Genomic DNA, 17,172 nt, shown 5'->3' with positions numbered 1-17,172 from the left:
ACTCAATTGGAAATGAATATATTTAGATTTTTAAAACTCAACATTAGTAAATATTCCTCTTGTGACACAAATAACTTTGAAAACTGGATAGGCAGACAGATAATATATATATATATATATATATATATATATATATATATATATATATGCGCTTGTGTATGTGCATGTGCACAATCGTATGTACACACATATAATTTTAACCTAGAGTACCAACACATACACAGAATATTTCTTTGTTTAATTTTAGGAGCCTTTCATTTTCAGTGTTTCTTTCAGAAACAATCTTAGGAAAAAAATGATAGCACAGGGCGAAAAAAATCAACATTTTGGGTAAAACTAGTTAAAAGTAGGATTAAAGGAGAACTCTTGGGCTTGTGCCTAACACCAGGGCATCTCTGGCAGGAGACGAAACTTTGCATTTTCCACCTAAGTCACCACGCATTCATACAGAAAAGTAGGGATGGCAATCTAAGCACATCAAAGTCTCTTCTGATTTTCTCCAACAGTTTTACTTAGACATAAACTATTAATTAACTCAAAACATTAGGAAAAACAGCTTATAGTCAATTGTTCCATTTTCCCTGCTGTTTTAAATTGTTAGGCAACCAGTAGGAAAAGATGTGGTGACTGAACTTGCCACATACAACTCAGGGCTGATGAGCCTCACCAACAATGAGCATGGGCGACGATCACGTGAGGAAATACGCTAAAAATGAGCACCACTAAAAGGGAAGTAATTTGCTATGGAGCCTATAATTAGCTTCTGAATCTTATAGTAGGAATATTATTGAGGCAAATGGCTTAGGAAGATTTTAAAAGGGATTAGTCATTCGTGTAAATGAATTAGAGCAGAATTCAGTTACCTGAGCCAGGTGAAAAAAAGGAAAAGGGAAAAAAAAAAAAAAGCCCACGTCATAAAAGCAATCTATCCTCTCTATTTTAGGATTCACAGATCCTTAATCAGGAAGAAACTTTTGAGTACAAACTACACACTTGTGGAAATTTAAAGAGTTACCTACTCAAGAAGACATGAATCACAGGTAAAATCATCCACACAAACTAAAATATCACAAGCAATAAAAATTTGACAGTGGTTCAGTTTAACACAGATAACCAGAATGGATAATTCTAATGTGTCATTAAATGGTATACCATTTTTCTATAGAATGTGCCTGTGCTAAAAAAAAAAAAAAAAAAATCTATTACATCAACTCTTTTTATGCAGAAAATATTCCTAAATTTTTCAAAATAATATTTTAACTACCATTAAGCTAAAATTTTGATAGGATGAAAAGAAAGTTGTATTGTTCAGAATAATTTTAAATGGAGCTAATAACAATAATTAGAAGATGACCCTGATATATTTCATTTACAATGATATAATCTAAGACATTTAATTCTAAAAGATAATAACTTTTACATAAGCTTTGCTTAAAACCAAGGGAATCCTTACAATAATTCAAAGGTAGAGTACAAAAAAGAATGCAACACTAAAGTATATTAAACAGTATAATGATACAAATTGGAAATACATTCAACTAAATGATTGACATATTTTTTAATAAGACCAAAATTCAGGCTTCAAAGTTTTACTACATAAGTTCACAACATTCCTTATTGTTTTGTATGGCAGTTCTAAAACAGAGCTCCAGAACCTTTGACATAGGCCCATAAGAAGTTGGGGTTCAGAGTCCTTCCACTTGAATCTGGGCAGATTGCTCTGCTCAAGTGATGCTGAGGGACTTCCAAGTTAAGATAGAAAAGATCATGCAGCTTCCACCTGGCTCCCTTGGTCACTATCTCTGGGGAAAGCCAGTGTCCAAGGAAGAAGCCAGAGACTGCCATGCTGGCAAGACCACATGCAGCATTCTGGTAGAGAGCCACAGCTGAAGTCCCTGACAACGGCCAGCATCAGCTGCCAGCCAAGCGAGTGAGCGGACATCTGACTACAACCCCATGAGAAGCCCCAAGCGTGAACTGACCAGCTGAGCCCTTCCCAAATTCCTTATGCACAATGTCATGGTCAAAATAAAATAGTAGCCTTAAGCCCCTGGGTCCTAGCGAATTTGTTAAACAGGAGGCACTGTACCAGAACAGGGATTATAATTAAAGACATACCTCAGTGATAGATGAGATGCTACAGGATAAAGACTCCAGCCATGACATTTCATTGCATTCAAAACTGAAATATACTGTGCAACAAGATGTCACAAGTTCATACTCAATAATTTACCTTACTTTTTCTACCAACCTAAGCATACTGTCATTTATTTTTAATCATTCCCTCAGTCTTCAACAAATATTTACTGAACACCAACCCTGCTCTGGGCTAAGTGCTACATGCTAGCTATGAAAGCAGCTCAGAAAATATCGGACGGAGTGGGGAGGGGGTGCCACAGAAAATTAATCAAACATCAATCACCACACAAACATATAATTACACGAAGCGAAAAATACAATGCTGACAGAGTAAGAAGGACTCTAAAAGCATGAAGAGCAGGACGGGTTCAGGCCTGAGACCTAAATCCACATCTGAAGGCTGAGGAGCAATTACCACACTGTGGTTGGAGAAAAGAGAGCTGAAGTGCCAGAAGGGAGTGAGAGGATCAGAGGTCAAGTCTTTTCCGCAGCGCTAGGAAGTAGGAACTGTGGATAAGGTAGTGGGAAAGTCTTACAGGGTTTTAAGCAAGATAATTAAGTATTGAATTTTTCATTTTAAAAGATCATTTTGGCCATCTGTGTTGGCTTTGTATTACAAAATACCTGAGATAATCAACTTAAAATGAAGAAAGTTTTATTTGGGTTCACAGTTTCAGAGGTTTCACTGTGTGGTCACTTGGGCCCTGTTGCTTTGAGCCTGCAGCAGCATAATACATCATGGTTGGAGCTCACAGCAGAAGAGGAAGCAAGAGAGAAGGGACAGGTTCCCAATTCTTCCTTGAAGGACATGCCCCCAAGGACCTAGTTTCCTTACACTAAGTCCCACCTCCCCAAAGTTCCACGACCCCTCAACAGTGCCACAGGCTGGTGTCCAAGCCTTTAACACATGGGCCTTTGGAGAACATTCAAGATCCAAACTACAGCACTATCTACTCCAACAGTTTACATATTGACAACACCAGCTTGTGTATCAATTACATATGGAAAACAGAAGTCCATGCCAGGATACTCATTCCATACCTACAACACACAAAGAGCCAGAAAATTAATCAACATCAACAACAAATCACTAAGTTCTTCACACACATACAAGCTTCTTAATACAACACAGCACAGAACTGAAAAGAGGCCACTCACATACAGTGAAATAAAAAAGAATCTCACAGCAAGATTCCTGTGTTGTTTGGTAACCTCAAGAGGGCTACCCAAGAACAGAGGAAGCCTGTGTAATCCAGATACAGGGGGTCAAGGAGAATTCTCAGAAAAATGTTTATGTTCAGTCTAGAAGAATGAAGACGTATAGAGAGGCAAGGAGAGCTGGAATCACAAGGAAAAAAAAAAAGATTCCCCTAAGATAGAAGTTCATGCCACCACAGGGAAAGACTCATAATTCTGAATGTCATGAAGTGTTCAAAGAACAAAAAGAAGTTGAATAACGGCTACAAGCTGGAGGGGTACTTGATGAAAAACAAAGCATGGAGAGGTGCAAGGAGTCAGATCACGCAGGGACATGTAAACACTGCTGTTCAGTTTACATTCTACCCTAAAAGCCAGAGCCCCACAGTGAAAGGCAAGGAGAAGAGTGCCAACAATGGTCTCGAATTATATAAAGAAACCTCCGGCTTCAGTGTGGAGAACAGAATGGAGACAGTCAAGGCTGGAGCACTTGGACCAAAGGGGAAGTTGTTGTTAGAAAGCAGGAAGTGGTGGTGGCCTGAGCAAGGGGAATGACAGCAGAAAGACAGAAAGGTAGAGAAGAATAAAGAAATATTTTTAGGATGCAGAATTGAAAGGTAGGTGGTGAGACAGAGGAAAAGTTCAATGATGACCCCAGATTTCAGATCTGAGTACAAACTGGTGGCAACAGGGAATCCCAAAGGAGGAACAAGGTTTCAGGAGTGTGGAAGAAGAGGGAACTAGATTTGAGAGGTTAAGTAAGTTCAAGTTGTCCATGGGTGGGACATCCAACCATAATTGGAGATGGTTGTATGGTACTTAGGTAAAGAGGGTGATGGAGCTAGAAATGAAGATTTGGGAATCAATGGCTCACAGGTGTTATCTAAAACCATGGGAGAATATGAGATGACCCACTAAGAGTGTTTAAAGTAAGAAAGCATATAAGGCCATCTGGACACAAACTTTAAGACATATTTAAATAAGAGAAAGCTCAAATGAAAACAGAAATAATAACCAAAAAGCACAGGAGGAAACAAGAGCATATATTGCCATTAAACCTGAGCCGTAAGCCAAACATGCTTTTCTAAACTGGACTTCTGTTGATTTTCTTAGATGAGGCTAAGTTTGGTAGAAATTAAGTTTCTGACAAACATAATTAAATTTCTTCTCTTGCTCTGATTAGAAGACTTGTGATTTTGTACAATACAGACATTAACTTGAAAGGAAAGGAAGTTTATTAATACTAATCTTTCCTATAATAAATTTCCAAAACGTAAAAAAGAGCCAATGGATCTAAATTTAAATCCCACTTTCGACATCGCCCAGCTTTGTGACTTTGAGCAGGTTACTGAATGTCTCTGGCCTTGAGTTTCCTCATAAAGCACTGTACTACCTACAGTACAGAATGGAGTTGTCCCTGCTCTCTTGAACCCACTCTAATCAGAAGGCCAACTCCAACACTGCTGATACAAGCAGCCCTGCTCATGGTTACCAGTGACTTCCTTGTTGGGAAATCTGTTGGCCAATGTCAGTGTTCATCCTGTTAGAACTCAGAAGCACTGGACACAGAAGATTCCTCCTCCCCTTTTGAAACACCACCTTTGTTTGACTTATGGGTAAGTACTGTATCTCATTCTCTTCTTGCCTAACTGGCCCTCTCGCTTTTCCTAAACAACCTTGTTGGTTCTTTCATACATTCCAGATTCCACATCTGTACACACTGATATGCTCAGGTTCAATCCTCATTTCTCCTTCTCTATCTACTATCACTCCCAAGGTGATCTCATCCAGTCTCATGACTTTAAGTTCCATCTACATGCAATCAATGTCAAATTTTTATACTATATTCAGATCTGTCTTCTGCATGCCAAACACTAATGACCTACAATATCCCCCTGTGAATGTCTAAAATGGCATTTCAAACTCTGTACTTCCTCTCATTCTCGTCCTCTTACAATATTACTCTATGAAATGGTGACCCCATTTTGCTAATTGCTTGGGCTCAAAACCCAAGTTATCCCTAACTCATTTTCCTTCATCCCATATGTATACTAAAACATGAGGAATGGGCAGATTAATTATTTTGGATAAAACATATTAAGAGGAAAAGCAATGTGCTTAATAAAAGGTTAGCGGATGTCCCAGGAGTGGTTTAATAAAAACTCCCAGAGAGGAAGCAGAAAAGAGATCCAACAGGTGTCTGCTCACTTTAAGAAAAGCTTTTTTAGATAAAGCTGGGAAAATACTGACAATAAGGCTGTAAGATGGTTCTTTGAGGACATTTAATATAGTTATAAAGTATTTTGTGGTGGTTCACATACTTGTACCCAATAAGTATTTGTTAAATGCCTAAGTGGTACACTAATAAGTAAATAAGTTAATTATAAATAATTAGCCTCAGCTATCTGTCTACACTGCCCATCAAAAACTCTTTATACAGAGCTGAGAATTCAAGTCCTAATGATCTCCTTTTATGTCTCCCATACCAGGAATATTAGAAGAGTTTTCAAGTATAAAAGCAGCTCTACTCTGGGAGAAATTTTAAAAAATCATACTCTAAAGATATTGATTTGATTCCTTAGGTCAGTAGTATTTTCGATATAATTTGCAATCTTTTAGAAAACAGAGCACAACCCAGGGTGTCTCTATACCATGAAGAGACAACTGGTAGGGAAGAGAAATACCCATGTAGCAGGAAGATCAAGTTCTGCTGGCCCACAGAGGATTTCTCTGCAGAAATTGAATGCCAATTAAAACCAGATTTTAAAAAAGCAAAGGAAATTATTAAGAGAAATGAAGAACAGAGAGGAGAGGGAAAAGGGGGCCTGAGTAAGGCAGTTGTAAAAGCAAATGTTACTGTACCTCTCTCCCTGAATGATACATACACACACAACAAACACACACACACACACACACATACACAGGCATGTACATATCAATTTAATACACAAAACTATATATTTATGTACACCTTAATTCTCACTTCCAAAATTTGTAGAGTGACTTTAAAATAAATTTCAGTCTTATTCTTCACACTTTTAGGACTAGCAAAATCACACCTGGCATGATAGCATCTGTAAACTCACATGCGTATTGAATGCCATGATTTCTAAAAATATTCAGGTTGCTTTAGGTTTTACAGAAGTGAAAAAAAAATCCATGTTATGCATGAAGATCTGGATGACTTAGAGACCTTAATAACAGAATATATTAGCTTTGGCCCCAGGTCACTGATTCTGAAGTGACTATAATAGCAGTCATTTTAGGACATTACCATCCAGCAGCTGTTTAGCTCACAATCTGCAAAAGAAATGTTCTGCTCATCTCTATTAATACTCATTGGACAGGTGTATGCATTCCAAGTTACATCCATCTGCCAATTCCCTGGCACTTTTAAGCAGAGTGGTGAAACCACAACAGCTGCTACCTTTACCATGCCCTTTAGCATGCTCAGTTCTTTCCTTTATCTAAAGTATGGATTATAAAATTTCATATTAAAAATACATTTTTATCTAAACCAAATTCATAAAGGAAATACATTTGCAGAGGATTTCTAAAAAGAGCAATAGTATTCTATGGAACAAAGAAGGCTGCATTCTTCCTAAGAGAATGTGGGGAAGGCCACACCAGCTGAGAAGGTCAGCCGTAGGAGAGCTTGGGAACCTGCAGGAGACTACAGACATTCCTGGGGCTGTGTGCGTCAGCCATTTTTGTGGAAATGCACTTCTAGGCTGTAGTATGAAGGATTTATGTTTCCAAGGCAATGTACACCAAGGTTACTTCCACTATCTCTGTCTTGATGCACTGTAGCCTCTAAATCAACACCTAATGTGGCAGCAGAGTTCTAATTCACCAGTTCAACCCTTCACTGGGGCAATCAGAAACTACTACAGTGTAAAGTCATTCCACTAGGAAAGTTCCCCTAGCTCCACTCACAGTGATAACTGGAGAATATTTGTGCTTTGAAAAAATAAAAGAGCACAGAGGTATTTAAGTCAACTGTTAGCTTTGTACTGAAATATTGATGACACCTACCCATCAACCTTTTCAATATAGTCCATCCCTGGAACTACTGGAAATAGACTTTATCATTGAAAATTTTGCATTCCTATTTTCCAAGTTCATATCTTCTTTCAAAGAACTCAGCATCTCCTTTTAGAAGAAAATTCATTTAACCAGGCAATATTCCAACTCACATTTAATATGCATTTTAAATGTTTGCATAAAATGCTTACTAGAGACTCCGCTTTATTTTCTTAAATGATGTTAAATAATGTATTAAGTACATGGCACAAACTCAAAAGAATCTGAAAAAAAGTCAAATAGGTATTTAAGTTTATCATCCCCCACCCCCATCCCAGTCATAAAAACTTTGAAAGTTAAGAATTGACATATTTGCTTCTGTTAAACTTAAAAAAAAAATTAATGAGAAAGAAAGAGCTCACCATGCCTCTTTGATTCAGTTCAACAGGGCAGCAAAACAACCATGCAGTTGGAGGTTGTTGTTTTGCTCTGGTGCCCCTAGGTTACTATGGATCATTGTCTGCCATTATAGTTCATTGATGAGGAAATTAAGGCATAGAAGGTTTAAGTGGCAGGGAAATAGAGATCCTTTGATGCCAAGAGACCTCAGCATTGAGTCAAATTAGAAATTTTAAAATCACAAGCCTCTTTTTATCCAACTGAAAAAAAGGCTAATTTTTATGTCAAAAGTTCATCTAAACTCTTTTAATCCTAATTTAAAAAACAAATTTAGTAAACCTTTGATTTCAGTTTTTGTCTTATCATCTTAAATATCAAGAAGTGCAAGGTAGAATTTAGTTCAGAGGTAGAATACCACTTTCCAGCCTTGGTTTCTGGGGCAACCTCAGGTTCTTCATAAATTCAATAACTATTAGTTGCACATCTATTATATGCCAGACAACCCCGTGGATACTAAAGATGAAAAAGTGAAAAAAGCATGTGAAAACTCCTGTCCTCAAGGAACTTGACTAATTCAGTACAAGACAGGGCATAATTCCTGCTATGGAGAAAATAAGAACCAGGAAGAGAGATAAGGGGTGAGTGCAGGGTCAGTGAAGACCACAGGGTGTGATATTTGAATAGAGCTGAAAGGAGGGAGGAATGGAGAGAGAAAGCAAAGGGACCAGAGAGGGACATATTAGGGACAGGAAGCAGCAAGTATAAAAGACCTGAGGTGGAAGTAGTCCTGGTGTTCAGGACTTGCTGCTTATTATTTTAGATAATGTATATTTTTCTTTATAGAAATTTCTGTCAAATGTGTTGGGAGGAGGTCAGGAATACACATGTAATAAACACTGTAGACAAGTTTCAGATACTACGTCCTTTCAAAGGAATTTTTGTGGGTACATGTTGCAATGACCACTGGATTCACCTTGCTACGTCCCCCTTCACCTGCCCATGTCTTCTGCATTACAAATCAAAAACTAACTTCCAAAAGCTAACTTAGGGTGATTAAAAAGAAAAAAAAAAGCAATTTTTTTTTTTTTTTTTTTTGAGGAAAACGTCCACCTCAAGTAAATCAAATTGGCTGGCAGAGTACCCAAGCCATAATGCCCACCTCCTTTCAACTTCTAAACTCACTGATACTCGAATCCTGCATTTAACATTTAAGTGCTACCTGGCCTTGTTATTTTGTTGACATCTCATTATATGCTACTTTGTATTATTATTGTGTACACATCTGCTCTCACAGTGACTTCTCTGGAGCAAGGCCCATATTTGGGGAATGTGTGAAATCCACCACAGGGCTTTGCACGTGGATAGCAGCAATATCTGTTTGATGGTGATGTCATAGAAACAACCACAACAAGCAGCAGACATTCCTCCTGTTGAAAGTATCCGTTTGTGGATAAAGCCTGAAAGAGACATCATCGTCTCTCATAGGCCTTTGGATAATCTCAGCAGTTTGGCCAAGTTACTGTTCGTGTAACATTCCATTTTGTCTAAGTTTCCCTCTGCATTTTCAGCTGGGCAGAATACACACTTTCAGCCTAAACCCAGGCATGGTCTAACCACAAAACATAGAAAAACCACACTGTATGAAACCCTGTTCAGTTCACTTTAATCAGTGTTAAACACTACTATGTGAAAGGGACTCCACGTGAAACTATTAGTTTCAAACTACAAGACATTGTCCAGACAGTCTAGCAAGACAGACATGTGAAAAACAACTTCAGTGCATGTATGATAGGAAGAAGTATTTTGAAAAGTCTATAAGCAGTGGCTTAGAGGATGAGGTAAGGCTTCACAGAAGAGCTGGCACCTGAACAGACAGGGTTTTGAAAGATGAATAGGCCTGGGACAATCAGACACAGGATCAAAGGGCATTACCGATTGTGCAAAACACTGGCTGCAATATCACAGATTGAAAATGGCTGGAAGAACACATTCACCACCAGTAAAGGAAAACTGCTGTTTCTCAAGCTTTCCAAGAAAAGAAACATACTCTCAAAGAGGAGGTGAGGAGGAAAGTTCCACCAGTACTTGCTAGTTAAATCTCTTACTTTGTTTTGCTCTTTCTGTTTTGTTTCTCTCTTAAAGAAACGAAGTACTGTGTTGGCTTAAAACTTAAGTGAAGAAAAGTACTTCAACTGTACTGTAGAAAAAGAAAACAGAAAGTGGACAAGAGCCAAGAAGTAAATATATAAGAAGTAAATATATGTATATATTTACTTTCACTTTTCTGGAAAATATGAAGGGAACACAATTTGGAAATCAGTTATCATGGAACTGAAATACTAATTCCAACCCTTTTCTTCACTAGGTCCATACATGTTTATCTTGTGCCCACTGCCTGTTAGTATCTGGGATACCAGGCCAATGAGGCAGTCTCAATGCCCTCCTCTGAGCAAGCTCTTGCTTGCAATGTAGTAAAAGAAATAAGTAGAAGGCAACTCATTGTGTACCTTGCTCCTACAGATGCCAACCAAAACCTGAAGCTCAGAGCAGAGTTAAATTCCAGTCAAGTAAACCGTTGAGAACCAAACACACTTAAGCAAAAACTATGAAATAAAAATTTCATAGAGGTCTTTGTTAGGTCGGTGGCCACGCAGGAAAGGAACATCAATCAAGTGCCTGTCAATCAGCAGGATCTCCTGGCTAATGCCTGTCAATCAGCAGGACCCCCTGGCCAATCCTGGAGTTCAGCCAGCTCCCCTGACCAACTTCAGCAGGACAAGGGACCCTAAAAATCCCCTTTCCTGCCCCAATCCCTTCCCTTCCTGCCGTGAGCCCCATAAAATCTCAGGCCGGTGAGCTCCCACGAGGTTTCTCCTCAGACCCTTCTCCTGTCCACTCTGTGGTCTGATTGAGTTCCGCCTGGAAGTGATATCTCAATAAAGCCTCCTCCTTTGGTGGCCTTTTCAAATCTGCCTCCTTTGGTTGCTACCTGCCTCGCCTGATCTTACATCTGGTGCTGACACCCGGGAAGGGATTTGGGGGCTTCTCCCTCAGGGGATTAAGTCCATCCCTTCCCCCTTGAAACGAACCGGGAAATTTCTAAGCTGCTCTTTCTGGGCCAACAGGAGTAGGGTAAGTTCACTTCCCCTGACCTTCCAGACCCTTTCCGTCATCCGCAGGGTCTATCCATAAGTCACATGCGTGCCATAGGCCCTGCCCGTTCTGTTCAGGGCTCCTCGAACTGTGGAGACATCCCAGTCCTCCTGAGAGCTTCCTGATCCCTTTGGGCCCATGGAGGCCCAGGGACACCTCAACCTCCGCCTGGCCCTTATCCATTCCTCAGGTGAGCGCGAGCCGAATTTGGGATGCCTTTTTCTGTTCCCACTCACCCCCAAGGGTGCCGGAAGGTCATGGGAAACACGAAATCCTCTTTGGACCCCACAACCCCTTTGGGCTGTTTATATACAAATTTTACCAAACTAGGACTTGCTCAAGACCTGCGCCTTAAACATCTGGTCTTTTATTCTACTGTGGCCTGGCCCCAGTATGAATTGGACAATGGGTCAAGATGGCCCCCAGGGGGAACATTTGACTTTCAAGTCCTCACTGATTTAGATAACTTCTGTAGCCCGACAGGAAAATGGGTACAAATTCCTTATATTCAGGCTTTTTGGGACATCCGCTCCGGTCCCACCTTCTGTTCTATCTGTTCTACTGCCCAAGTTTTCCTTGCTAGAGAAAATCCTAAAACTCTCTCCCATTGTTCCCACTAGTGGGAAGACCCTACATCCTTTAGGTCTCAACAGCCAACATGGACAGTCCTACCCCAAGGCTTCAGGGACAGTCCCCATCTCTTTGGGCAGGCCTTGGCATGGGACCTAACTGCTTGTGACTTGGGGGATAGCACGCCCTTACAGTATGTGGATGACCTCCTCCTATACAGTCAATCACTTAAGGCTTCCCAAACACACTGTTCAGCTCCTCAGTTTCCTGGGGTCCCAGGCTATCGAGTCTCTCCAGCCAAAGGCCAGCTTACTACCTCTTCAGTTATCTATTTAGGTGTACTTCTCACTCCAATCTCTAAAAGCCTGACAACGGACAGGATTCAAGCTCTCCGTGACTTGCAGCCACCTGAAACAGGGGACTACCTCCTTTCCTTCCTGGGTCTGGCAGGTTTTTTCAGGCATTGGGTTCCTAACTTTGCACTTCTTGCTAAACCTTTGTACCAGGCAGCTAAGGAGACTCCTCACGGGCCCCTTACCTCCCCTAACCTAGTAGCCAATTCCTTTTACAAGCTCAGGGATGCTCTTACTTCTTTTCCCACTCTTTCTCTTCCTAACCCTAACCATCCTTTTCACTTCTTTACGGATAAAAGACAGGGTATCACCACTGGCCTCCTCGCTCAACCAATTGGACCCTCCTATAAGCCGGTGGCATATCTCTCCAAGCAGCTTGACTCTATGGTTCGGGGATGGCTACCATTCCTCTGAGCACTGGCAGCAGCAGCAGAAATAACTAAGGAAGCCCTAAAACTTATTTTGCTCCAACCAATAACTGTATTTTCCACTCATCAACTGCAGGACCTTTTAAACCATAAGTGTCTTCCTCTTCTGAGCCCTTCAAGAATTCAAGAATTCCACCTCCTCTTTATAGAGAACTCCACCATTACCCTCTGTTCTTCGTCTCCTCTCAATCCAGCCACACTCCTCCCTCTATCCCAGGCCCCCTCAAGTGCTAACCATTCCTGTCCACAGGTGCTAGAGGCCCTTCGATCACCCCATGAGGACCTCTTTGATGACCCACTTCCCTCTCCTGACTTAACCATTTCTGTGGATGGCAGTTCAGTGATGGGCCGTGACGGACACCGTAGATCTGCATATGCAGTACTCACTGCTGCCTCAATTCTGAAAGCCGGCTTCCTTCCTGAAGGAACCACCTCCCAGAAGGCTGAACTTTTCTCACTTATCAGGGCTCTTACTTTATCCAAAGGCAAACAGGTTAACATATATACAGATTCCAAATATGCCTTCCTAATTGCTCATTCATATTCAGCTATTTGGAAGGAACGAGGATTCTTGACCACAAAAGGATCACCAGTGGTCAATGCCTCTCTCATCTCCAAGCTCTTACAGGCACTACAACTGCCATCACGAGTGGCCATCATACACTGCAGAGGACATAAAAATCCCTCTGACCCTATAGCTATAGGCAACAACAAAGCAGACTCTATAGCCATGGGAACTAACAACAAAATTCTCAGCAGCTCCTATCTTATTTTTATCCACCACAATTAAACCTAAGTATTCTCCACAGGAACAACAGGACCTAATAACCCAAGGTGGCCATTTCAGGAAGGATGGCTGGATTTTCCTGGGGGATAAAATTGCCACAGCCTATTGATGGACATACATAACTCTCTTCATATTGGCCCCAAGCCCCTTTTCCAGTTTTTACAACCCCTCTTCTACTTTCCAGGAATGAGAACCACCCTCCAGCAGGTCCACTGGGCTTGTTCTGTCTGCTCTACAGTATCCCCACTAGGGGGCATCAAACCTAAACTCCCTACACATCAGATGAGAGGCCACCAACCAGGCGAAGACTGGTAGATTGACTTCACTCACATGCCTAGGCACAAAAAGCTGCGCTACCTACTTACTTTGGTTGATACTTTTTCAGGTTGGACAGAAGCCTTCCCGACCTCCAGGGAAACTGCTGACACCGTCACCTCCATCCTCATTGAGCAGATCATTCCCAGGTTTGGACTTCCCGCCACCATTCAGTCAGACAATGGTCCAGCCTTCAATTCTCAGGTTGTTCAACTAGTTTCCAAAGGCCTCAACATCACTTGGAGGCTCCACATCCCCCACCGACCCCAAACCTCTGGTAAAATTGAGAGGGCTGACGGCATTCTCAAGGATCATCTCACTAAACTTGCTATTGAACTCAGACTGCCCTGGCCCAATCTTCTGCCATTGGCCCTCACCCGAATTCAGGCAACCCCTAGAGCCCCCTCAGGTCTTAGCCCCTTTTAGCTGCTCTATGGGTGCCCTTTCTTAATCAAAAACTTTCCTGTCACTCCTCCTCCCCTTGTGTCCTACCTGCCCTATCTCACACTTCTACACAAACTCCTAAGGGAACACGCAGACAGGTGTCTTCCTGCACCATCCGTTACTTCTGTCCCAGCACAACCAGGAATTGAATCGGACCCTCTTCAACTGGGTGAAATAGTCTTAATTCGAGAGCTGCATCCTCAGTTGTTGAAACCTCGCCGGACAGGACCCCATACAGTTATACTTGTTATACCAGCGGCAGCTCTTGGGCCACTCCCCCGGTACCATGTCTCCTGCCTTAAAAAAAAGCACCTGTTCCAAATGTCCAGTCCTGGACTTCCACCATGTTGGGGCCCACCAAACTCAAGATTTCTTGCCAACCCTCTCCTTGTATTACTAATCATTAATCTCTCTCAAGCTTCTATCCCAACCCATAGATGGTGCTTCTACATCCAAGCGACATGGCAGCAGGATGGCACCACCAGCTCTCAGTTTATGGGTCAAGGCGATTGCCCTTTCACTGGCTGTAATTGGGCCGTCACCCTTAATATTACTGGATTCAACCAGGCCACCTCGTCCCACTTAAGTTCAGCAATGCTATGCTTCATAATACACCAAACTGAAGAATCCTGTAAGCACTGGCCTGACAGCTATGGCGGGTGCCCTTATACTTCATGAAACAAACATTTCCTAGATAAGTTTGTTATGAGAATCAAGCGTACACCAAATTAACTATTTGGGACCCATGGGACCCAAAATGGGCTTCTGGTGTTGATGGTAAATTTTATTCTTGGGGTTTTGCCAAACACCCCTCAGCCTCTATCAGAATATGGAGAACTTATATACAAGTGTTCCCTCAAATTCACATAACCATCCAGGAGCAAGAGAAGGAACTCCAACACCAGCTGGATACAGTTGCCCATCCTAAAGCTGACCCTTTCTCATGGATGGCCCTAATCATCAGGGCCTTCAGCTTCTCAATTTGTCCAAAGTTAATAACATTTCAGACTGTTTCCTCTGCGCAGGTTTGGATCATACTCCATTAACCGCGATTCCCATTGATTTTCTGCTCAATACCTCAACTAGACCCCAAGGACCCCCCTCTCCAGCCTTTGAGGAAGTACCTCTTTTTCGTAATTCATCAGGGAATTTCTCTTGCTGCTACACTTCCTCAGTTAAGCACCCTATGACCAGATTGTTCGAATTTCTTCCTTAACCTTGCTCCACCTGGGTTCTTTTTCTGGTGCAATGGTACCCTAACAAAAAATCTAAGCCTCAACATGCTGTTTGCTTTTTGTGTTCCTTCCACATTGGTCCCCCAATTAACTCTGTACAGTGAGGCTGAATTAACATGGCTTGTTACTATCTCCCTTTCCAGGACTTGTTACTACCTCCTTTTCCAGTCTTTCTACCAGTAGTAGTTAGACTTTCCCTGGCCTCCTCCCTTGCTGCCTCTGGACTCGGGGCAGGAGGACTTGGTTATGCAGTAACCGCTACTCAAAAGCTTGAATAACAACTTCAGGAAGCAGTAGAGGCATCAGTCGCTTCCCTACAAAGGCAAATAACATCTCTTGCCCAAGTCTCAGCTCTAGATCTTCTGACAGCAGACAAAGGAGGAACCTGTCTGTTCCTGAAAGAAGAATGCTGCTATTATATCAATGAAACTGGATCGATCGAAGAGAATGTTGACACCCTCTGTCGTTTGGGTGAAAGGCTTAAACAGCAACAATCAAATGACCCTTGGCCAGACTGGCTAAACTCAACCCTCATTGCGTGGCTGACTCCCATTCTCACTCCTATAGTAGTAATAGGACTTCTATTAATGATTGCTCCCTGCCTCCTCAGGTTAGCTCAAAAGCGCTTGAGTGAAATTGCTAGAGTGACCTACAACCAGATGCTCCTACACCCCTGCAGTCGCCTACCCACCGAACCTACATGGGAGCCATCCCCTTGCCCCAGCCCCCTAAGCAGCAGGAAGTAGCTAGACGAAATTAGTGACCTGTATCACCAAAAAGGCCCGGGATGTTAGGTCAGTGGCAGAGACTGCAGCCCACGAGAGAAAGGAAACATCAATCAGGTGCCAGCCAAAATGCCCGTCAATCAGCAGGATCTCCTGATTAATGCCTGTCAACCAGCAGGACCCCCTGACCAATCCTGGAGTTCAGCCAGCTCCCATGACCAACTCCAGCAGGACAAGGGACCCTAAAAATCCCCTTTCCTGTCCCAATCCCTTCTCTTCCTGCAGTGAGCCCCATAAAATTCCATTCCAGTAGAGCTCCCACTGTGGTTTCTCCTCAGACCCTTCTCCTGACCACTCTGTGGTCTGATGGAGTGATATCTCAATAAAGCCTCCTTCGGTGGCCTTTTTAAATCTGCTTCCTTTGGTGGCTACCTGCCTCGTCTGATCTTACAGTCTTCATTAATGTGTGCTGTCAGCTCTTCCCTTAGTAGGTAGCTTGAAAGGGGACCTCCTTGCCAGAGATTTGAAATGATGAAAGGGAAGCAGAGGGAGTACAAAAAAGGTGACATTACCTGGGAGCTCAGGTAGACTTTGAGGCACTCATCGCACACGGCCTTCTTGCAGCAGGGCAGGGGCTTGATGGGTTTGTCTTCCAGGCACACCCGGCACATCAGCACCGTGAAGGGCGCATAGGGATCACCTACGCCGCCCAGGCCAGAGTAGGGTGGAGCTCCTAACAGGCCCGGCACAGAGAATGGCTCAGGCGCCAGGTAGAACTCCAGCTCGATGCTGCCGCCGTCGGGGGAAAGGGGGTCAGCTGGGAGTGACAGCCTGGGGCTGGGGAAGGAGGACTGGGGGTTGGAGGTGTTGGGCACCTGCGGAGCCCCAAGTGGCGATGCCGGTGGCGAGAGCTTCTCGGCGGTGGGGACCTCCGGCAGGTCGCTCTCCACGCAGTACACAGAGCAAAAGACTTGTCTCTTGGTTGGGGGCAGGCGCCGCTGACCCAGCACGTCCAAGACCACTGCATCGGGAGCCACGGCGTGGGTCCTGGGCTCCGTCTCCTCCCAGGGGGACGCCTCCTGCTGTTCATCCCCTCCCTCTTTTCTGTCCCCAGCTTCCTCCTCCTCTTCCTCCTGCTTCAGCTGCAGTTGCAAAGTCTGGGGATTGAGGGGCCCGGTGAGTGCCAGTCCCGCGGGCTGCCCGAGTGCTTGGCTCTTCCTCCACTCGGGCGCTCCCCGGCTCCTCGTGGGCTCCGGGGCGCTTGTGTCCGCACAGCTTGAGTCGCTTCCGCAGCCGCCGCCGCTCGACTCCGAGGAGTCGCCGCGCGGCCCGGGAGCCCCAGCGCTGTCCCCCCGCGGCCTCGGGGACCTCAGGGTGGCCCGCGGAGCCCCGTCCGGGCCCGCG

General features: G+C 43.2%; 1 protein-coding gene across 1 annotated transcript in view; it reads right to left on the bottom strand.

The window, feature by feature from the left end:
* The window catches only part of Rnf217 (ring finger protein 217), a gene marked incomplete at its 5' end in the record, with an annotated part of 119,696 nt that extends 102,525 nt beyond the window's left edge, over positions 1 to 17,171 (bottom strand). Inside the window, one exon of the mRNA XM_015497606.2 lies at positions 16,341 to 17,171. Within this exon, the coding sequence (XP_015353092.1) occupies positions 16,341 to 17,171 (831 nt within the window). The remainder of the gene's footprint in view (positions 1 to 16,340) is intronic.
* Between the last annotated feature and the right edge of the window lies 1 nt (position 17,172).

The sequence above is a fragment of the Marmota marmota genome, unplaced genomic scaffold (assembly GCF_001458135.2).
Source record: "Marmota marmota marmota unplaced genomic scaffold, marMar, whole genome shotgun sequence".
NCBI classification, from domain to species: Eukaryota; Metazoa; Chordata; class Mammalia; order Rodentia; family Sciuridae; genus Marmota; species Marmota marmota.
This window is presented reverse-complemented; position numbering and strand designations above follow the sequence as displayed.